The following is a 23,774-nucleotide window of genomic DNA, read 5'->3' on the forward strand; positions in this document are numbered from 1 at the left end:
AAAAAGAGCATTTTTATTGGTCCATTCACCATGAAATGTTCTCACATGAAGGACAGCTTCTTTGTTCAAATGATGTGGTTAATTATGCGTACGAACAACTAATAATGCATAGAAACGAGATATTTATTTTAACTGCTAGAAATTCAGTTTATCAATCACCATTTAACATGAAACCCTGCTGCTGACCTCCCTTCCTAATACATTTAAGGCATGCATGGAAACTAACTACCTAATAATGAACGGGAAAGATGTAAGAAGCACAGGAATAATCAACAAGGCATAGGAACATCTTAACTAGGTTTGGGAATGTGATCTTATACGCCTAGGCTATATTAAATATTATATGTTCCATACATTATTAAGTTGTTTCCAAGTATTATTCAATTGTTCCCAACCCTTAATTTTATTATAAATGTATGTCACCAGCAAGGCTCCGTAAATTTTTGCCGTAAATTGTAAATTAGAAGCTAAAACTCCTTCTTCATCTCGGAGTCCCTTCGTCCACTAGATGGTGAGAGAGTTTCAGCCGCAGACTCCTGTCTGGCTCCTCTTTTCTCTCTCTTTGACTGCTCTAACATGGCTGCGTCCTGAACACACGAGTCAACAAACGCAGTACCTTCTTCTGACTCCGGTTTTAACAAGAACAGCTCTTTTCAGCGGTTAATAATATCTTTATTGCTCTGTTACGGATGGCTCTCCGTATATGCGAGTCTTCGTTGAGAAGATGTCTTCGACCGTTACTGACGAACACGTCACTGCGCCCGCGAGCAGGTCTCGAGCTACTCGCTAGCTAATACTAATACTAATTAATATATGTATATATATTATTATGTATATATAATAATAATTATATATATATATATATATATATGTGTGCGTATGTATGTGTGTGTGTGTGTGTGTGTGTGGCTTAAGAATAGCTTTGTTATTTGGCAAGTAGACTTACAATATATGGATATTTTATTTATTTTGTCTGAAGTATAAATTTAAAAAGCAACACAATTGAGAAAATCTGTGCCTTGATTTCTAGTGAGCTGTTACTCTGTTAGTATTTTGGTAATGTGATGTCTCTTGCATCACATCTAGTTGCATTCATTTACCTGTGAGACAAGTCTGTTTACTGAAATCTCTCTTCAACTTCTCTTTCTTCAGCCTTTTATCCCAGAGCTGTAAGCAGAGGTGCTCTCCTCTTCACTCCAGCCTGCTCTGTGTCCTCTAGCGCCTTTTTGGACAGACTGCTGAAAGGAAAATTGCCTGGTGTGGATCAGGGATCCTGCCAGCAACCTCTACCTCCGGATAAAGGTAATAACCACTCATTTTTGCTGTGAAAAGCAATTTAGAAAAGTAGTTTGGATCTCATATCCAGAGGCTGTTGTTTTGATGTTGTGGTTTGGCCATAAAATTTGAAATCTTTGTATTGCTGTGATTTCAGCTGAGCAGTTTTCTTTGTTACTGAGGGCTCCAGATCAACCAGAAAATCCAAAATGTCTGAGAGTGGCTGTTATTGGAGCTCCAAATGCAGGGAAGTCAACACTAACAAACCAGCTCCTCGGCAGGAAGGTACTGTTTCGTCTAACCAAATATTCCACTGATTTCTTAAAGTGTGTGATGCTGGTCTAGATGTTGAACATTATCAACTTTTTCTACAGTTGTTTGCAGTGTCCAAAAAAGTGCATACAACAAGGTCACGTGCACGTGGAGTGATTACAGAGGATGATACTCAAATAGTAAGTGATTACAGGGGTGGGTGAATAGCTATATTATTTACTGGTGACTCAGACCACTTTGCTGTAGTCAAAATGTATTGCCTAAAATTACAAATCTAAATGTTTGTCGTTAGTGTGGTCCTTAAATACAAACATAAACCTTTCCAAAGTGCTTTTCAGATATTTCATTCCACTAATGGAGAAAATAATTTGTGCAAAATTTCATTTGAATTTGAAAACACTGTCACATGACTCTTTACTTCTAACCCTTATTTACCCCTTGTATAATGGGATGGCCCTTTATTTCTGCAAAGTAAAACTATTCACCACCCAGTCCACCCATAAATATATTTGGTTATATCACAAAGTAATTAGGTAAAAATGATCAGATAATAATACAGTGAATAATGTTCACAGTTTTTCAAATCCTGTTATAAAAATGAATGAATAATGGAACTATTAAGGATATGATTTATACAAAAGCAAGTTTCTTTTTTTGTGCATTAGTGATTTTTAGGGTCTTTTGGTCATAACACATGTCCAACTGGTTTGTAAATACCAACCAATAATGTAAATATTCTTTGAAAGATTGTTTACAATTAGCACAACAGAAGAATTTTAATTTTTGAAGAACTAACAAATAATACCAAAGTTTGATTTGATGCAGTTTAGTTTAGTGTATTGGAAAACAACTGCAAAAAGTCTGAAATAAACCATATGTTCTGTGTTTTAGTGGCCCACATTTAAAATGTTTTGGTCAAGGACACTGGGCCACAAGTAATGTCTACATATTTTGGCAGGAGGCTGAATAGTAATCTACATATCAAAATGTAGTTAGAATTACCAGATGACAATCACTTAAGGCCTATTAATGTAGTGTAAATTTATTTATGTTAGTAATAAATGTTGTCTTCCTTCCTGAATGTTCAGATCCTGCTGGATACACCTGGACTGACCACACCGGTTAAAGTTAAAAGGTACACTTTTGGGCAATTCTGTTGTGCTTGTCTTAAATTGAGAAGTAAAGTATGGGTTATTCAAAGCTCTTTAATTAAGTGTACTACTCAACTCCTGGGTGATAGCCTTTTATCTATATCTTCCACAGACATCAGCTGGAAAATTCTCTCTTGGTGGATCCAATGAAATCATTGCGAGAAGCGGATTTAGGTAGCTACAATCTTTAATTTAAACTCTGCAAGGAATGATAGTGTTATGTCTGTTCTAGATGGATAAGTAGACACATATTACTCATTAACTGTGTGAGATCCCCTATCTGCAGTGGTGGTATTGGTGGATGTTGCTGACAAGTGGACCCGTGATAGGCTGGACTTTGAAGTGCTGAAGTGTCTGGCCCTAAACCCACATATCCCTGCTGTCCTTGTCCTCAATAAGGTAGATGAAAGCACTCCTGCAGTACCATGCCTGAATATATATGGGATAATGAGCAGCAGAAATGTGACCAAAGTCTAACACTGAGCTTTGTAGGTGTTAATTTTTATAAACCTCCAGAATGTTTTGGAACAAATGAAAGGGAACGTTTTTTTTCCCCTGATGCTGAAAGATTTGTAAAATTAATCAGTAACTCTGAATAATACTTTAAACCTGGAAGTGTTCTAGGAAGGTCATATCATTATTATTAATATATTTAACCACTCTTCATGCACGCAGGTGGACATAGTGAAGAATAAAACATTGCTGCTGGACATCACAGCTGGGCTGACCGAGGGCATTGTAAACGGTCAAAGACTGAAAGTCCGCAATGTGGTGAAGCCATTACAGAAGGAGGCTGATGAGAAGATGATAAAGCCAAAGGAGGCCCCAGAGCCCCAGGCTGGAGAAGATCCAAGCCGAAACCTGGATTCACAAACCCAGAGAGACCTGAGCAGAGAGCGGCTGAGGGCCCTGAAAGGCCGCAAAGGATGGCCTCATTTCAAGGATGTCTTCATGCTTTGTGCTGCGGATGCTGAGGATGTGGAGACACTGAAGGTGACAAAGTTGATTTGATGTTGTAGACTTTTGAATCGTTTTGCCTGCTGTAGCGCTGGGTGATATGAGCGCAAATCAATATCATGATTAATTGTATATATTACCTCGATTATGATTAATGAACGATTATTTTTGACCTCATAGTTTAGTGACGAGGCTTGTACAGTAAATATGCTCCAGTATTAAAGCTGGGATTTTTTTTCTAATGTTGCTGGGAGCTTGTTCCACTCTTATTTTTTGAGCACTGCTTATATTTGGTGTGTGACTGTGCTTTGGCTGAAACTGTTTTTTTTTTTTCAGCATTTACCTTTGACTTTTTGTTCAGTGTTGTATTAATTATAGTAAAAACACAGCACGTCTAAGCCACAGATGTTTTGTTTTTATTTGGTACGAGCTGCTCGAGTTGCTTGGTCTGCTCCGGCGTTTCGGTTGCTTCCGTGTGGCAGATGAGGGCAAAATTGCTACAACTTCGTAGACTGGTTTAAAGGGACAGTACATGAACACACATGGGGACATGACAGAATAATAATAAATAAAACAACACTTAAAAGTAATTGATATAATCGATACAGACAAGATTATGTCGATTAGAAGTTCTGAATCAATTCATTTTGATTAATTTTCTATTATTTGCCCAGCCCTAGCCTGCTGTCTATTAGGTGTGTTTGATTTTGTAACAGCATGAACATGCCTTTTAAATAGAGCTGTTGTGGTCATAAATTAACATCATATTGCCGTAGAATAGCACCATATTTGTGTATTCCTGTTTTATATTTGTTGGATGCTACTATACAAGTACAGTTCTAAAATGGCTAACTTTAGCTGCTATAATGCTTCCAGGCTACAAACAGAAACATCATAGGGTCAAATAAACGAATGTTATTCACTGCTGTAACACCATTTTTTCATAACAACTCTGGCATTCCTCAGTTAGGGTGTTTTCTGGTTTCTTTCATTTGCATGTATTGTTCTCAACCCTAATTACAAGATACACTATTGGTGTTTTGGAATTTTATGGATCCTTGGAACCACCAACCTACGTGTTGAGGATAAAAACTCATGCCTGAGAGAGAGAAGTCTGTAGCCGTGAATTAATAGGCACTTGTGGTTCAGCACAACCCAGCACAGACTTCCAGCGAACGGAGTCTCATATCACGCACTTTTAGACGATAAAGCCACATATCTGTGAGCACATATTCGAGTGAAGGGTCTTTAGACTGTTTGGTCTGTTTTCAACATCCTTCTGCCCTCTTCTGAGCCAAAGTTGAGGCTTAACTGTGGTGGGTTACTGAGTCTGTGATTTCTTTTTCTCATACATTTCCAGTGTGTGCTAAGTCAACGAGCTTCCACAGCGCCCCCTCCCTGTGGCCCTCTTAAATACACATGAAAGAATTGTGCCTTGTACTACCAAACAGACACAGAACAGAAAGTGGGCACATACGATTTTACAGTTATAACGTCCAGTCCTACTTTCTGACTGACTCTGGTCAGACGTGCTAAATGACTGAATGTGAAATCATGAATGTTTTTTTTTTTTTGACAGACATATTTGTTGGAGGCTGCAAAGCCAGGCCCATGGCATTACCACAGTGATGTGCTGACAGATCAGACCCCAGAGGATGTCTGCATCAATGCAATCAGAGAGAAGCTTCTGGAATACCTCCCTCAGGAGGTGCCTTACACCATATCCCAGGTGCCTTACATCATATGTTCATAATATTTAATTTAATTTAATTTAATTTATTTATTCAGAAATCCACACCGTCACCATCCAAACTGCCTTGGAGAAGCACTGTCAGTGATGGCTTATTCAGCATGATGCAGCATTTTTGTGCTGAAATAAAGGCTATTGATAGGAAGCATTACCAATTGCCAGTGCTTTTTTTTTTTATATATATAGAGATTATATGCAGCACTGTTTGCCCAACTGAACACCGCCTACTGAGTCAGTAAATAGGAGACAGGGCTAAATGACTTTTGATAATTAAGAAGCTTATTTTACTAAATCAGAATAGGTGCTTACAAATGTCTGGATGTGTAGCCACTCCTTCTCTCCAGTTGTTGTTTCTCCACCACACACTATCTGCCCCTTTGCATTCTTGACATTAAAGGTGACCTTCAACAGAAAGTAAAAACTTGGAATGTTAGAAAAAGAGACACCGTTGCTGTTTCCTTAAAACAGTGGAGTTCTCCCACTGCTGGAACAGTTTTTGTGCTGACTCCTGTCGTTCTGCCTTCTGTTTGGTAGCACATCGAACTCTTGAGAGAGACGGAGGATGGCAAGTTGGACATATCTGTCAAATTACACGTGAAGAAGAACAGCCATATGGTGAGAACTGCTTTTTTTCTCTGTTTTACACAGAAAAAAACACTCTTCTTTCATCTTTTTGACAGTGCAGTTACCTTGATTCTAACAAGACTCCCTGCAGAGATGTGTGATGGGAGAAATATTTGAAGGGAGCTCGGTAAAGAATTGTAAATATTTGAGAAGATTCCTTTTATAAGTCATGCAATTTTAACAAGCTTGAGTTCTGGGAAAGCATTGCTAAATCACTGTAGAAAGGAATTGCCACATCTTTTTCCTCTGATGAATAGCTGTTGACAATGAGGAATTTAGAACAGCGTCGTGTGGTGGTTTCATCTTCGCTCATCCCTTCTTCCTGTGCTGTCTCATAGAGTATGGTCATTGGTCCTGGCGGTCAGATGATGGCCAGAATAGCCCGAGAAGCAGGTGAGGACCTCACGAGTGCTTTCATGTGTGAGGTGCGGTTGAAAATATCCGCCACTCAGAAGAACTGAAGCAGACGGTTCGAATGACCTTGGATCTACCGTGCGTTTTACTGGAAACTTTGTGAATACAACATTTCTAATGTTTCTAAAGGATGTCTTCAGACATTAAAGCCCTGCCTGGTGTATGGGACCTCAACATAGAAATATATTCCTCCTTCCAGACTGGAGTCAGATTTACGATCATGGTTGAATCTCTCTCTCGTTCTCCCTCAGGAAGGAAGAAGTCTACTCGAGACTGTGGTTTGTCTTGTGGGTCGAATGTGAACTGTCTGTCCGTTATCTCAGATGGTTTTCTGCGTATAACAGTTATTTTTGGAGCTTCCTCTCTGAACACTAACTGCACAACATATTCTTTAGTGTCCTGTAGCTTTTCTAGCTGTTGTGTCCAACTGTTTAACTAATGATAAAGTTACAAAGGTCTACGCCATGAGAAAGAAATGAGCAGGTGAAGATATGGTCCCATTTAAAGTAGCTACAGAGGTTTTTGAAGAGTTGAAGAAGACTGACTGAAAAGATCAGGTCCTAAAATGTCCTGAGGTCAGGAGTCAGGGAACTATGCACAACACTGTGCAAATGTTAGAGACCACTTTATTTATTCAGAAAAAAGAATTATACACAAGCTATCTCTCTTTTAGGAAGAGTGGGGAAAATAACTGAAAATATTTCCTGTGTTGAATTTTATTAATAATAAATACAATATTTTTCTGTATTAAGTTTGTCCACACTTTGCGTTTGTTTCACCTGCATCCTACATTCTTTAAAAATTTACAAATATGCATATATTTTATTTACTATATTTTTCCACACCTAGAAGTTTGGTGTTAAAATTTTGTTAATCAGGTTTGTTCTGATAGTTACACACATTTTAGTGGAAGGCTGCATGGTTTGATTGTTTCACTGCTTTTTGTGATATTTGCACAGTTCAGTTAGTGAAATTTTTATTTTTGTTTTTTTTTCTCCCTCAGTTTGTCTTCTTTTTGTTGTCCCTTAGGCTGAGGCATTGTTTTATATCCAACCTAATGAATGGGCATTTGTACGCTACTGAACATCACCCATATTTATGGTCATTGGGGGTCTATATTTTAATGTGTAGTAGACTCTTAGGCTGTTGATTACATTAGATTTTTAGAGTATGACTATATCTGACAGATAATATCAGAGCCTTTTCTTTTTCCCCAAAATGGTCTTGTGTGAGTAACATACCATGCACCAGTTTAACCACACAAAAGTATTTTAGGAGTTCATATGCTTTGAACTGTGATATATTTGATCTATTCACATTTTTTAAGTTTGTAGTGCTTTCTGTCTTTTTCAAAGGTCACTTTTTTTGTGAGCTCTCTGCAATGTTGGCTGCCTTTCACCGTCTCTTGCTCTTTGACTGGTTGAAAGCTGCTGGAGCTTAGCAGAAGGTCCAACCCCAGAGGGCTAGATTACCCCTCTAATGGAACACAAAATAGAGCACTAACCTGCCACTAAAATGTGCACAGGATGGCAATGGGAGGCATTTGCGCATTTGTTCTTGTATCCACCCCCCTCTTGAGATTGGCTGGTCACTGCTTATTCAGGCCACGATGATAGATCAGCTACATCTCTCTCTCTCTCCCTTTCCACTCTTTCTTGCCGTGTCACGTTCTGAGTCCATTGAAGTCAATAATGAGAGCTTTTTTTTAATTATTATTATTTATTGATTTATAGACGTCTAGTCTTTTCCAAGCAGACTTTCAATGTACACATTTGAGACAAATTGCAAATAATTAATTACTCATTTATGTCTAGCAAAATCTAATTAGGCTCTGTATTGATGTGTAAACAAAATGCCAACTTGTAGAGGCCGGGTTGCAGATTCAGGTGCATGTTTATTGAACCACAAATCACATATATTAATAGCAGCGATACTGAAATTGTGAAACATGTATGCACACAACATTTAAATGATTAATTAGTTGCTGTTCAATACTTTTCCATTCTTCCAATACTTCATGCTTCCTGCTTGAGCTTGTTTTCCAGAACGAAGAAAGTGAGAAGAAGCAAGAGAACCCTTACCATTACTAAACTCAGTAATGGTAACGGTTTAACCGCCTCCCTCTATCACAGACTGGGCACACATGGGTGTGTGGTAGACCACAGAGGATAAATGCCACCCTGGATAGTACATCATCTATACTGTAGTGTCTACATAATGAACTTACAGTATATGATGATATCCTGTCCAGAGCAGTGTGATGACTCTAAATGGCTGGGGAATGTGTAGAACTGTGAATTCTGTGAATAGAGCATAAAAAAGAAGGAATAAAAAGTTAAAACAGCTGTGCTTTCAAATGTTCGAATGCAACCAGCTTGTAAACACACATTTAATGTAACACAGTTGTATGTTGTTACTTATAATACACTATTTTGTTAATTAAAATGTAATTACATGCACAAAAATAATACATGAATGTCTCAGTTGTTAAAGTACTCTTCCACATATGCAGCCTACAAGAGATGCCTTTCCAAATGTGCACAAAGTCACACTTACAGTCAGATTCACACGTAATAGAGTCCCAGTTGTTTACGTCTAGTTTTCACACTCACCTTTCAGGACACTTGTCCTTGCTCCTCTTGAAGAAGGTGTTAATGAACAGCTTAATTACTCTCATTCGACACCTTCCCTCCTCTTCCCTTTCTTTAATTCTTGTCTATAGGCTTGGCGTCTCCGTGCTTTTCCCGGTGGTCCCCTCCTGGATGGCTCTCCTGAACCTCAGCCCTTTGCCACTGTGTTTTAATGTCCTTCACTCATTTGCATATGGTGATGACACAAGGGCAGTCTCTCTCTTATCTGCCTTCTCCCATCCTGTCTATCGCCCAATCAAGTCACTCGCGTCTATCAGCCCCCAAACAGTTACTCCAACCCCAGCCCTCCTGCACATGTATGAGGACACGCCTTTGGGTCGCCCAACTTTAACTTGGAATTGACCCAAAAAACGTGAGCGCTTTAAAATAATGAGAACTTTTGTAGGATATAACTGTATTATTCAGTTCTGGATCTAAGGCCTTATGTAAACACTAGAGTGGCATGAATCAAATATTAACTATGTAGAAGCCCATATTTCTGACTGAAGTCTTTTCTTTAAAGCTGAGCAAAATAAGGAGTTGGAATTGATCGTCCTGAATTACAGGCTCTTTATTCTTCATGTTTCCTGTTGAGACTTGCACCACAGTTTGGGTCATTTTCTGAATAACTGCCTTTTCTTCTCCACTCATTTCTTCTCCTTCTATCGCACTCATGAAACAAGAATCTGAAATGAGGATGTGATTATTTTAGTGCACAGACGTGTTTACACTGTATAGCCTAAGGGTCCTGGAGCATCTGTTCAGCCATTGTTTCATTTAAAATCAGCATTAAATTTGTCCCTGTAACAGCTTCTGTGTTCCTGGAAAGGCATTACACAAGATGTTGAAACATTGCAGTAGGAATTTGCTTGCATGAGAGCCATGAAAGCTCTATTGAGGTCAAGTACTGATGCTGAATGTTCAGTTCTGGATCACAAAACCCATTCTGACTCAATCGCTCCAAAGCTATTGCATGGAACTCCATCTCTCCAGAGAATGCAAAGCCAGATGCTGGGAGGCTTTAAACCCCTGTAGCTAATGGTGAATTAAGTTCCTGTGCAACTGCTGTAAGAGGATATTGCTTTCTTTCATACTTTAAAAAAAAAACAGACTGTAAACTACAAACCCCTGAACCAGGTGTTTTAAATGTGTGAAACATATAGTAGCTGCTTTTGCTAAATTGTAGTGACCACAAAACTTTGCAAATATGCTGCTTAGTTTTATTGGGCCTAGAAGGATCTAGATTACCATATCTCTGCATCTTCCCTTTTCAAGGCTATGGTCTGAGGTAGGACTGACCCCAGCTGATTAAGAAGTGTTTAGGTCCCAGTTTGGGTGGGGTCAGTGGAGGGGTCACACGTGGACAGAGTAGACGGCCAGATAAGGAGCCTGGGGCCGTATCAGCTGCACCAGCTCACAACTCACTGGCCACGCTACTTTTTATCTGTTCCTTCATATACAGTCATGTGCAAAGTTTTTTGGCACTTTTTTAGTTGAGTTTATGTTTATTGCAACATAAATCTGCTCCATGTTAAATATGGCAAAGTTATGACAATGCTTTATTGGAGATGTTTTCAAATAAATAGAAAATGTGTAGAGAAATGGCTAATTTTAAGTGCCTGACGTATAGGATATGGTAACTTTCAATTAAAAACAGCAGTGATACATCATTGGATCAATTGTGTTCACATTTTGCAGAAAAATCTAGATGCAAGTTTCACAAATGATGCTTTTCCACTGCATGGTACCTACATTACTAGACTCTACTGCTTATTTGCTTCTTCATTGGGCAAATTTGGCACGTGAAACTGGGTACTTTTTTAATGTCTGCTTGCTCCTAGTTCTAAGCGAACAAAGTAGAGACTAATCACAAGGTGTAAACTTTGCCCAGAGAGACGATAAATTGCAAACATCCAACACAAAGTAGCCATTCGTAAAATCACAGACTACAGCTGCGATCACATTTGTTTTTATTTGATTCACAACAGCCGCTTATAAAATTACACTGGCCAACAATGGACTCCTGGGAGAACTGGACGGTGCAACAAGGAATGAAAAAAGTGTTTAGTCCCGAACAACAACAACAACAATACTCGAATACACAATGAGTAAACAATATTTAACGCTATCAACACCGTTGTTGTTTCCAGATGCCCGCAGTTCCTGTTAGAGACAGTGTTTGAGAACGTAACTGGCAAACGTTTAGAGGGAACTCTGCTAGTTTAAAATGAATCAGGTTCCTAAAAGCAAGTAGATCGCATTAGAGTTGAGTAGAGTAGGAGCATGCAGTAGAAAAGCTCAAAAAATGAAGGAGTTTTCTGTGATAAAGGAGATGATAAAACAGCAGGACAGGGCCTTGCAGTAAGTGCCTTTAATGAAAGGACAATGGCTTAGTTTACTAGGTCATGCACTGGTCCTTAATGCTGTTAACCCACTGCCCCTGCTAATCTGATACTGCTGTATTGGCCCAAAGCAGAGGGAGCACAGCATGCTCAGATGAAACCGCATCACAATGACAAACGGCTTATTACTACACACACTCCATGTCCATATTTGTGGACACTCCTTATCATTGGTGAATTCAGCTACGTCAAATGCACTGTGGACCTGTGGGGTCCTCATCGTTGGGTGGCAGGGCCGGCAGTGTGGCAGTGTGGTGAGTGGGGTTTGGTGAGTTTAGTGGTGAGAAGGTTGTTTTTGATGTGACTCATAACTCATAAACTCATAAAGACAAACACTAACACGAGATTATAAACCTTGAAAGGTCATCTGTTATTTACTATCATCTTCACTGATCCTATGTAAAAAAAAAAAAAAAAAAAAAACTTTCCTAACAAATTTTGCATTATTTTTTCTTCTGGTTTTAATTTCTCCCTGGTTTTGTCCTGTACATCTGTCCAATCTTGCTTCATGTAATTTGGCTGACTGTTTGTGTGTCTCATCCTGTTGTCTGTCTGGTAGTCTGTTTGTCATATCTTGTTACAGTATTAGAATGGGTGGGGGATGGGTCAGCTTTACTCAATGTATATAAATAATTGATCCGGTTTCCTTCCACGGTCCAAAAACACACATTGGTAGATTGATTGGCGACTCAAAAGTGCCATAGGTGTGAGTGAGTGTGTTGTCCTGCGAAGGACTGCCTCCCCCTTTGGGGTGTGTTCCTGCCTTGCGCCCAGTGATTCTGGGTAGGCTCCGGGGGGGACAGGACAAAGGCATTCCATCGTGCATCTCCAAACAGAACATTGAAAGAGAATAGGACACTGGAGCAGCTTAAAGTTGCTGTGCTCAAAGCTGAGCGTTAGCTAGAGAGGTGTAAATCTAACCAGCACTGGGTTGTTGAGCAGTGAGTCTGCCTTCTCTGGAGTTCCATCCAGTACAATTGGGATGTGCTGGAGTGGTGTTTGTGATCCATAACCCTTTACCCAACCTTAAAACCAGACCTACTAATATTTGAGGGTGAATGCTATGAAATCCTCACAGCCATGTTCCAATATCAGTCTTTTCAGAAGAGTATAGGGTGCTGTTACCACATATAATGTGGTATAATGCAAACAACCTACCAAATGCTTTAAGAAGGAACCCTGGGTGAGCAAACTTTTGACCATACAGTGTTTGTTTTTTCTGATGCAGAAAAACTTCTGAAGTCCTGATGGTTATTTAAATAAAAAAAGCTCCCGTTATGCTGTGTGTTTTTGATATGCTAATTCCACATCTCGCCTGCTTCTGCTGTTGTTGTTGACCACCATATTGTCCCACTCGCCTAATACCTGACCGTTCCTTTCAACGAATGTCCAACAGCGCTTTTTATGGCTGGGGAATAAACAATGAGGTGTTTGTGGTGGTCAATTTTCTTGACATGGCTAAGTGAGCCTAGGTTGGAGTTTCATCACCCACACTTCCCAGCAGTGACAGACTTTTCTTGTAGGTCTTCTGTCTAGGCTCAGCAAATAAAGATAGCTTTGGTGGTTGCATTTTGCTGTTGATCCTGGGTCAGTTTTTAAGGTTGGGCCAATGGTCCATAAGGTTATAGCCTGGATATTGGAGGCTGAACTAGGGACAGTATAAAAGGGGGAATATCCTTCCCCAAATGCCAATAAAGAAGCCTGGGCAGCACCTCACTTCCTGCAATAATGAGGGGACAAACTGCAGGAGTGATTAGCACCTCATGGAACATTTGGAGGGGCTGGAGTGACCCTAAACCTCTGAAGTGAGCCCCCCTCCTCCTCCACAAAAACAAAACAGTGTAGTTCCCAGACACCTCCTGAAGCAGGACGAAGGCTAAAGCGTGAAGCGAGGAGACAGATCAAAGAGGAAGCCTCCGATTGGTGTTTCTGCCAGACACACACACACCTCTTTCATGTGGAAAGGATGGGGAGCATCCCAAGAGATGTTTTGCCATCTCCACAACTGATCACTGGATTTAGAACCTACAGCATTCGTTCTCTTCAGGGCCAAGGCCATGTATGTCCACGAGGAGAGGCCAGTGCTGGATTTTCCGTATCCACTCAACCCTCTGACCAGTAGCTATGGCTATTATCCACAAGGTAAGCTATGTTCTTGTGCTTTTGTTCTTATAAGCTCTTAAACTGGAGAACACAGATAGAGAACTCACATAGAACTAGAGCTTCTTAAAATGTTCTGTGATTTGGAAGTCTCAGACTGGTCCGCAGGGAGCTCCAGGTGTTGCTTCAACCCATTTGAGTGTCTCTGAAGATGACCAGTTTGAGAACCACAGATTTATAGAACCATGCCAGGGGGCTCCTGAGTGCTAAACCTGACTAAACAGTGGTCTTATCACTGGTAGCCATTTTTTACCAAAAGAACTCTGTTGCTTGAATCAGATTCTTGGAACCAGCGTTCTCTCCAGTGAACCAGCCCATGTTTCCACCAGTTTTGATGGGAACCAAGGATGGAGTTGCTCAGTTCAAACATTGCTTTGGCTGAAGTCAGAGCCAGAGTCAGAGATGAACAAATACAGTCATGTTTTATCCACTTTTATAATACAGGTAGAAACGCACCAAAAGGTTTCAGATTATGTTTGTGAACCAGTTGCCCATTGGTGGAAAAGGGCTATAAGAGTGATGCCTCAACCGTCCATGGCCTCACTCTCCATAGTGTGATAATACTGATGTCCTCATCCAGGATCATTCATTACAGTACTAGTCCCAATTAACATATCAGAATCGGGCAGGTAGTGTTCCCAGTTCTCAGTGTTAGCAGCGGTCTGGATTCATGTGTCTTGTAGGATGCTTGTGTTGCTGTCACCTTCCCTCGTCAGAGTCCTATCTAATGTGTGGAAGTAGATGCATTCCCTTGAGGAATCCCACTTTCCCCCATTTTTGGAAATGTTGAATGTTGGAGTTTACAGCTAAAAGATGGAGTCTGTAACAAAGCTAAATCTTTTCTGACATTTCAGACACATGTTGAAAATTGTACCTTTTTGTTTGTCAGAATGGAAGGATTCAATGTGCCGGACTCAGGCTTGGGACGGCGGAGTGGTCAGCCGTGGAGAGGCAGAGCTAACCTCACTTCCAGTTCATGTGGCGCTTGAGGGGCGGGAACTCTGGGACAAATTCAGCAGCATCGGTACAGAGATGCTGATCACCAAAATGGGCAGGTATAGCATCCAACGTACAGCATCCGGTCTCTGGATAAAACATTTTCAAGTTTGGAATCAGTTCTGCTGCAGGTTAAAAGGTAGAGAATGATTCTTAGATGATGCGGATTGCCCACAGCCGCAGATATTGGTAGATAAAAATGTAGATAAAGTCTGGATGCTCTAAATCTACATCCCATATGCAATTTTCTGGCCACAGCTTCTTAATTTGATTCTGCCATTTAAAAGATGTTCAGGGTATCATTAAAGTCATTTTAAAAATGCGTTTCTCAGCCTCAGCTTCAGAAAAAATATAGGGCTCATATTATCTGCTTTTCATAGATTCGCATATTTCCTGATTTCTTGTTTCTGCATTTCCATTGTATTATTAAATGACCTTGGGGTAAAAAAATGGGTAAAATATTTGCTAATTAATTTCTCAATATTTCTGGATTCATACAAATGCCATTTGCCCTGAAAAAATGCACCATTTAGTCACTTTCTTTTGAATGATAAATGTCAGTATGAACATAGTACTTTGTTTGCAGACTGAGCTATATTTGTCCTCTCTGTATTTGTGCTGTTTTTTCCTGTTGTAACGTCTCTCTCTGTAGAGAACTCTGTGGTTCAGGTGTCTCTCAGTGTTAATGGTCAGTGTGTTTATTCTTATGGACTGGTTTCAGACGCATGTTTCCCAGCTGCAAAGTCACAGTGACGGGGCTAAACCCTAAAGTCAAGTACGTGGTGATGATGGACATGGTGCCGTTTGATAATAACAAGTACAAGGTACCTCCCCTCCCACCCCCTCAGAACACACACACACACACACACATAGAGACTTACAGATAAACAATAAGGATATTTACTTTCAATCATGTTTATGTGTATAGATGCCTACTAAGTACTTTATATATGTGCATTTAACACTTTCCCCTATTTATCTACTTCTGTTATATGTAGATGTGCTCATATGTGTCCAGCTGGCTTTCTTTTCTCATATAATTCTGCAGTACGGCTCATGTATGATTTTGTATCATGTAAGACCGTTTTTAAGAATCAACGAATTTCATTGTGATGCTTTGGGGTGGTGTTTTTAATCCAGTACCAGACCTTGCCTTGTATATGTGGTTGAATGCTATCAAATTCACACAGAAATGGCCCTACATCTAGCGGGGGGCTCCTATTAATACTTTTAGAAATACTTGGTTCTAGAGATTATATGTGTTATAAGAACCACAAGGCAATAATGAATTAATGATTGACCCCGTGCTTTCTTTACTGCCTTTTTTTTTACTAAACCTTCTTTTCTGCAGTGGAGCAGAGACCACTGGGAGTTGAGTGGTGCGTCCGAACCCCACCCGCCCAGTCGCTTCTTCATCCACCCAGACTCCCCTGCTATGGGAGAGAGGTGGATGCAGTACCCCATCTCCTTCCACAAGCTCAAACTCACCAACAACACACTCAACGCCAATGGCCTGGTGAGAACACTCTTGTTATCAGTGGAAAGAATGAAGCAGTAATTTATTATTTTATTATTTTATTATTTTACTCCGTCACCTCAAATTACACTGTCACATGAGACATATTTTAGTGTCTGGAATCTGGAAATTTTGTACCAAAGCTACAGGGCTAATATATCTCCTTGTATCTATGCTCGCTGTCCATTCTTTCAGCTTCACTGACTACACAGGACCACTTTGCAGTTCTACAATTAAACATTGTAGTCCATCTGTTGTTCTGCATACTTTGTAATCCCCCTTTTCTCCTGTTCTTCAGTGGTGAGGACCCTAACAAGACCACCACAGAGCAGATAGGATTTGGCTGGTGGCTCATTCTCAGTGACACTGACGTGGTGGTGGTGCGTTAGTGTTTGATCAGATTATCAGTTATCAGTATAATTTGATCAGAGACAGCAGTTCTTCTATGACTTTTTAAACACTCTGTCCATTCACTGTCGACTGCATTAGACACACCCTGGTTGTCCACAGGATGCTGTTGTCAAAATATTTTTGGTTGGTGGTGGATCCCCAAACATTACAGGGACTTAAAATGCAGCCTGATTTGAACTAACGTTTATCTATATCATATTTATACTGTGTTTAGCATAACTATAAATGTGCAATAAAATGTGATCAACAACAGTTAAAATAAGACTAAACAACTCAACATAGCTTAAAACCTGTGTGCGATGATTTAGAGATAAGATCAATTTCTGTTACCCGTTATCTATATTAACCTTGTAGCTCCTGTACAAAACTAAAGAAACAGACATGTTTCAGTTGGCAGATTTTGGCTGACGCTGGAATTCAGAGCAACCTTTAGATGTAGGTGAATGTAGTGCTAAGTGTCTTGCCCAAGTCTTGACTCCTATTGATATATCAATGAAGAAAATCAAACCCCAGTCTACTATGTTTAAGGCAGCAACATTATCCACTATGCTACAACAACCAGTAGAACAGAACCTGAACTGTTGGTTTCAATGAGTCTGTAGTAAACACGCTGTCATTTAAAAGATACTACGTTAAGTGCTTTAAGAGCATTCGTAATATATCTACATTGGGAAGTAATCCAGTGCAGTCGGCCCTGTGTTCCTGTGGGCTCTGCATCTACAAATTCAACAAACCACAGATAGAAATATAAGAATTTGCAACAGGCACTATGATTAATCTGAACTAATGATGTAATATGAAGCATATTCTGCTGTAGTGTCTTGTCATTTTACACATCCTCAGTCTCCCAAGAACTTGCCACACTTCTTTTCCTTCACTACTTGCATCTGTACTGAACAAGTAGACTTTTGATTCTTGTGGCTTGTAATACAGCATAAAAAATGTTATTGTATCATTACATTGTATTATGTATTTCCAGTAATCTAGAGATGATATAAACCATACAGGACGATGTGTGGAATTTATGTGCAAACACTATGCCACTTTATGTAAAGGATTTTAGGATCTGTGGATTTTTTTAAATAATCCCCCATGGACACTAAGGGGCCAACTGTACTATGTTTATTTTCTTCTGATATTTTATTCTTAAACATCAGGTGGTCCTCCATTCCATGCACAAATACCAGCCTCGTCTACACATAGTCCAGGCTCCTGACCCCTGCAGAGTCCAGCCTGGAGCCTACCTGAGATTCACCTTCCCTGAGGCAGCGTTTCTCGCAGTAACAGCCTACCAGAACCACGAGGTGGGCACAAGTGTTTATCTTTATATGGTATTTATTCGCTGTATTGTCAACGTTTCACCTGAAATCAGTAAGATACGGTGTTAAACTTGCTTCCAACATTCTGAACTCAGCTCTTTATAGAGGAAATCTAATTTAAATATCTAATTTGATCGGTTGTGTTTTTGAAAGTCACAGCAATCAGAACTAAGTATCCTTTTGCGTTTACTGCTGGTGTGCGCTTTAAACTCTGAGTAATGAAGCGAAATGTGCTAGCAAATCGCCCTCTAGGGGTTAATGTGAGATAGCACATTGTCAGCAGAGAGGGTTTTTTAAAATATAATAATGAGCACGTATCCCATGAATAGTTACTAAAATTATGACTGAAGATCTCATAGTTATGACTCACTATCTCATAATTAATGACCTCGCCTGTCAATCATGATTTAGCATCCAAGTTAGCAATTACTTTCTTATAATTATGGCTTCCTATCTAATTAATGTATCAATAAAGATTCTATTTTTTCTTAATAACATTACACCAAGTCTTTATTGTGAGACAGTACGGCATAATGATGAAACTAAATGGCTATTTTTTTCCAAATGGGTTTCCAAAGGTTTGAAAGATGTTTTGTTTACATTTTATAATGTTGTCTTTGTTGTTACTGTACTATATTTATATATGTACTATCATATATCTGAAATATTTAGAAACAAAATTGGCGTTTTAAAAAGAAGTTTGCCATTTTCTATGATGTTTTTTTTTCATATAATGAAACAGCTTTTATACTTGGATATGACAGAGATTTTGTGCTAGACCAGGGGTCGGCAACCTTTACCACTCAAAGAGCCGTTTGGACCCGTTTCACACAGTAAAGAAAACACTGGGAGCCACAAAACCCTTTTGAAATTCTAAATGAAATATCACTGCGCATAACAGGGTTTTTTTTTTGCCTTAGTGCTCTGTATAAACAAACTATACTGTGTTACATTTATGAAATCAGTGAACGACTGCAGAGAAAATTAAATAACATTTCTGCATGCAACAAAACATTTTTAACTCCGAAAAAAAGACGCTGTGTTGACGGTTAAGTAAAATACTCAATGTCTATTTGAGTCCTTGTAGTAATGGAAAAAAACGCCGAACTTAAATTATCCACCGGCAGCAAACAAAAATGCTGTCCTCTCTCTGTGTGCCGTCATTATTTTACTGGCACCGTGCAGTCAGCGGTCAAAAAGTTCAAGAAACCGCACACTGGCGGGTGTCGCACATTGGAAGTTGTGACGTGTATTAAGAGCGACAAAAATATTTTTAAATGTTAAATATTAAAATATTTTAGATGTTACAAGATCGCCATAATCTTCATAGAATTGCATTTTGAAAACGAACCAAAATAAAATACATTTTAATTAGATACTCATTAATTATTTTCAAAAGCTGAGCAGCATCAGAGGGATCAAAGAGCCGCATGCTGCTCTGGAGCCATGGGTTGCCGACCCCTGTGCTAGACCTATTTATAACATGGCCGCCCCCATGTAGGGCACCTGCCCTGTAGAGCGTAAACCAGATCATTTAGGGAATACAGAGCAGTTTGTTTCTTTATGTTGTGTGAGTTGTCAATAATAAACAATAAATATGGTTGTTTTGTTTTTATTTATAAAATGACTTCCTTTAACTCTGTCAGATCTGTCAGAGCTGCTGTGATATTGATTACCACAAAAAGACAAGACTTTGAGGCCTACTGTGCCAGACACAGCAATCTTAAAATGCATTTCCCACAGCCTTTGTTTTGATTGTTCATATAAATAAGTGGTTCATTAGCATGAAGGTGCTGACAGATGTGTTCGCTGAAGGGTTTTTCTGTGTCTTTCCGGCTCAGATCACCAAGCTGAAGATTGACCACAACCCCTTTGCCAAAGGCTTTCGTGACAACGGCCTCAACAGGAAGAGGTGACAGATGCAGGAGAGGATTTGTTTTCAAACTGCTTTAAACTAGAGAAAAAATAGATACTTTAAAGTTTCCTCTTTTTTTTATTCCTTATTAGGTTCAGAGACAAGGACAAGAATAAACAAGGAGATGGACAAGAACAGAACAAGACACAAAGCCATCAAGGTAACAATTTAATACCTTTATTTAAAATGGCAGCTCCACAGAAGAAAGAAAACTTAACTGAACCAAATGCCACATGGTAATTAGGCACGAGGTTTTGTCCTAACACTGACAGCATGTCACTGCACACAATTGTTTAAATGTGGCTTATGCAAAAAGTCGTGGCAAATATTTTATTTTATTTTGTTATCAGTATTATGAATAATGTTTATAATTAGCAAACAAAATTGACATTCAGGTTTGTTCCATGTAGAGGAGTTCATAAAGTGGCCACTAGGTGTTTCCACTGATGTGGCATGTGTGCATTGTGTTTTCAATACAGTGGCCATTGCAAAATTACCAGGTGTTTCCAAAACATGGCGTTCCAAGCCGGTGAGTGGGTTGTACCCTTTCAGCGGGGGGCGGTGTTGAGTCAAGCTCGCGTCTTTCCCTAAACTTCATAAGCACAGTTTTCGGTAGTCAAGTCAAAAATTTGAGAAGATCTTAAACAATGAGTAATTTACAACACCAGAAATATTTAGCCTTCCACAAAACTGTAATAAATTCTTGCCCCAGCAGCAGGAACACTGGACACTGAAGAGGAAGCAGATGAAACAGTGTCCAGCTCAGTTGAGTCCAGCAGGGTTTTACAACCCCCCGACATGAAAACATCATCTGCAGCCATCTCCAACCCTTTTATATCAGCCTTCATGAACGGGGGATCTGGTCAAGAGCTCTGGAACATCAGTCCAACATCACATCAGCCCCAGCACATGCTCAACCCCAACCACAGAGACCCCGGAAGGTGAGGGCGAAAAAAATTTTCCCTGCTGAAAAATAAGAACAGGGCAGGGGAAGGAGAAATTTCATTATGGACTAAACTTGTTTATCCTGTTTTATTTTGGTCTGGTGTTGGTTTACCTGGTCACTCAATGACTCTGCAGTTTGACCATCATTTCAGCTCCCAAGCCCAATATGTGCTTTTTTTGCTGGCGCACAAACATCTCTCGATGCTGACAAACATACCAACATCAAAACACAAATCAATACTTGACAACACCTTGATATCATTTTATGACACATTGTGAATATATCTGGGCTTAATACTGAGTTTAAATTTCATATTGAATATGACAATAAAAATTTTCCAAGCTTTACGAATAAAATATATTTTGATAAATTCCATCTAAAATTAAGGATGCGTTTTCTTCTGTTGTAAAATTAATATTTTACATCTATAGGATATTTATATATCAGGATATATTCGCTAATAGTGAAAATATACTGATTTATCTAGTAGCTAGCTGCTCTGCGCTTGAATTATTTTAGCAAGGTGCTAAATTACAGAATTTATATTCTGTTAACATAAAAACGGTGTATACACAAACCAAATTATTTTTTAAAAGCTAATTTTCCCCTTACTGAAAAAAAAACATAAGCCAATATTTGGTGAGCTTTGTTTATATATTTTTATTTACTTTTTTTTATGTTTGCCTTGGAGCTAAGAAGCTAATGTAGCTATAAGTAATAGAAGACCACGCCACCAGTGAGCACTGTGCAGACAAACAATTAACCAGGGTTGCCAACCCGGTCTCACACTTATCCGTGATATAGTCACATATATAGGGCACTGCAATTCGTGAAATAGTCGCATATTTTCGACATTTTATGCGACAATATCACAATCATAAGAGAATGGGTAATTACCATAAAAACCCTCATGTCAGTGCCCCGTGTTATGCGACAGTAACAACTCCTCCTCATTAAGGCGTCATTACCACCCGTTAATACCACGGTCTTATTTTTTTTTACGGAAAATAAAACATTACTATATCATTTTTTGCTAAAATATCAAAGCAAATAAAGGCTAGAGAAATGTCCTTTTCGGTATTAACCTTTTGAAAATTAGTCAAAATAACGTTAAGTGAAAGGAATGTTCTTGTTAGAGTTAAAGCTAAAGTAGGACACAAATAATAAGCATTACTTCGGAGAAGAAGTATAATAAAATACGGTATGCCTTTGTTGGAATAACAATCTATGTTATGTAATTCACATTATGCCTTTTTCTATGTTATATAAGGTGATCAGATCTGAGATGGTGCGGGGGGGGGGGGGGGGGGGGTGAGCTTTACACCTTTATTTACTACACATGGGAAAACATGAGATTTTCTTTTTTAATTCATCCGAGAACTTACATTTACGTTTCGGCATAGCTGCTCGAGATGAGGGTAGGTACATGAGCTTTGCCTGACGTAAACAAGGACGACTGACGTGCAGACCGACCAATTAAATGTTTACAGAGAAGGTTATCGACCAATAACGGTAGCTCTACAGCCAGACCGTCCAATCAGAAGATTTTAGGCTACTTCACCACGCCCCCTTCTCACTCAAGCGAACCAATCAGAGTAGGGGAGGGCGGGACTAGTTTGTGAACGAAACTTCTCGAAATTCTATGTAAGCTCTAGAAAAACAAAATCACAGACGTTTGTGAAATTACTCCCGGACATTTTTTAAATCTAAAAAGAGGACATGTCCGGGTAAAAGAGGACGTCTGGTCACCCTAAAGTAATGACGCCTGTAATGAGGAAGAGTTTTCGTGTTACTGTCGCATAGTGTTTCTATGGTAATTACCCATACACTTATGACTGTGATATAAAATGTCGAAAATATGTGACTATATCACGAATAGGTGTGAGACCGGGTTGATGTTGCAGCTAGCCTAGAGTAAAGTAATGTCCACTCACAAGAAAATGTTAGGCCAACATCTTTGGATTTTCAGCCTATTTAAACGGCTTTATTAGCAACTGTATTGGCTATTAAAGTGCACTTGATGTTCTCGAAACTAATGTTTACTATATTGTTTTTGCACTTGTGTCCAGGCCAGCAGTGTCCAGTCTTCCGTATATATGTGCATCCTTCCCAGTAGTCCACAATACCCAGTCTCAGTCACCCATCACTGAGCTGAATTTACCCAGATTCCACACCCAGAACGCCCAGACATTGTTGGTGCCCCAGCAGCAGCAGCAGCAGCACCTTGTTCAGGGGGTCCACAATCCAGCTGGCCATCATCCACACTCCTTCCAGGGAGCCCCAACGTTTAGACCAGGCCCTCCTCAGCCCCAACTTTTAGACCAGGCCCTCCCTCTGCCTCCCAAACTAAGCAGAGTCAATTTGCCTGAAAGTGCTCTCCGGAGCCTAGAGATGAACTCAACCCAGGATCACCTAAACCCTCATCCACTCTCTGACATCCTGAACCGGATCCATGGGAGAACTGTGACCTCTGGGAGCCCAGGAAAGGATGGACAGGGTATCTCCCTGCAGGACCAGCTGACCTTAGGCCTGGAGAGGGACCCAAGACCTTTGTTTGTCTCAGCTGTCCAGGACTGTGGTGCCCCATGGTGATGGAGAGACATTTTCTCTGATCCCAGAGCAGTGGGATTGTTTTTGAAATGGTTTATTAAATATGGTTGAAAAGAACTATAAAAACTTAGAGGGGGCTTCACCCTCAAAGTTTCACAGTGGATGTAATTTTCGTTTCTCTAATGGATTGTCTGTATAATTTGTGTTTATATATATTTTTTTATTTTTATGGCATTCTCTTGTCCCTTCGTCAGTCAGTTCAAAATTTCCACCACAACCTGAATTTAAATCTTAAGCTCTAGGACATCTTCTTAGACCCAGAATAAACCTAAGCCTCAAATTATTTAGTTGTGATATATATATATATATTTTTTTTTTTTGTGTGTGTTTTTTTTACTGAATTAAAATGTTGCTGTATTGTGGTCTATCTTTGTTATTTAGGGAGAAATATCAAAATATACACAGCATTTCTTTTAATACAATAA

The 23,774-nt window shown here is 39.5% G+C and overlaps 2 protein-coding genes across 2 annotated transcripts; both read left to right on the forward strand.

The window, feature by feature from the left end:
* The first annotated feature begins 517 nt into the window (after positions 1–517).
* eral1 (Era-like 12S mitochondrial rRNA chaperone 1) lies at positions 518–7,173 on the forward strand. The gene is made up of 11 exons (XM_066659967.1): positions 518–771; positions 1,153–1,302; positions 1,433–1,560; positions 1,650–1,727; positions 2,637–2,683; positions 2,812–2,873; positions 2,986–3,098; positions 3,375–3,692; positions 5,236–5,385; positions 5,941–6,021; positions 6,369–7,173. Exons 1-11 carry the CDS (start codon positions 690–692, stop codon positions 6,489–6,491), a joined length of 1,332 nt encoding a protein of 443 aa, XP_066516064.1. The 5' UTR covers positions 518–689; the 3' UTR covers positions 6,492–7,173.
* Positions 7,174–13,533: 6,360 nt separating this feature from the next.
* tbx16l (T-box transcription factor 16, like) lies at positions 13,534–23,609 on the forward strand. The gene is made up of 9 exons (XM_066662032.1): positions 13,534–13,618; positions 14,526–14,691; positions 15,354–15,456; positions 15,984–16,148; positions 17,717–17,863; positions 19,720–19,790; positions 19,886–19,953; positions 20,506–20,734; positions 22,809–23,609. Exons 1-9 carry the CDS (start codon positions 13,534–13,536, stop codon positions 23,329–23,331), a joined length of 1,557 nt encoding a protein of 518 aa, XP_066518129.1. The 3' UTR covers positions 23,332–23,609.
* The last annotated feature ends 165 nt before the right edge of the window (positions 23,610–23,774 follow it).

Source organism: Hoplias malabaricus, chromosome 2 (genome assembly GCF_029633855.1).
Source record: "Hoplias malabaricus isolate fHopMal1 chromosome 2, fHopMal1.hap1, whole genome shotgun sequence".
Lineage (NCBI taxonomy): Eukaryota > Metazoa > Chordata > Actinopteri > Characiformes > Erythrinidae > Hoplias > Hoplias malabaricus.

Bases quoted from the DNA above. Each gene is read 5' to 3' on its own strand.
- eral1 (XM_066659967.1), top strand. From the start codon at position 690: ATGGCTCTCCGTATATGCGAGTCTTCGTTGAGAAGATGTCTTCGACCG. The intron at 1,561-1,649 runs GTACTGTTTCGT...CTTTTTCTACAG, and splicing joins ACCAGCTCCTCGGCAGGAAG to TTGTTTGCAGTGTCCAAAAA. The intron at 2,684-2,811 runs GTACACTTTTGG...TATCTTCCACAG, and splicing joins ACACCGGTTAAAGTTAAAAG to ACATCAGCTGGAAAATTCTC.
- tbx16l (XM_066662032.1), top strand. From the start codon at position 13,534: ATGTATGTCCACGAGGAGAGGCCAGTGCTGGATTTTCCGTATCCACTC. The intron at 19,791-19,885 runs GTGACAGATGCA...ATTCCTTATTAG, and splicing joins AACGGCCTCAACAGGAAGAG to GTTCAGAGACAAGGACAAGA. The intron at 20,735-22,808 runs GTGAGGGCGAAA...ACTTGTGTCCAG, and splicing joins AACCACAGAGACCCCGGAAG to GCCAGCAGTGTCCAGTCTTC.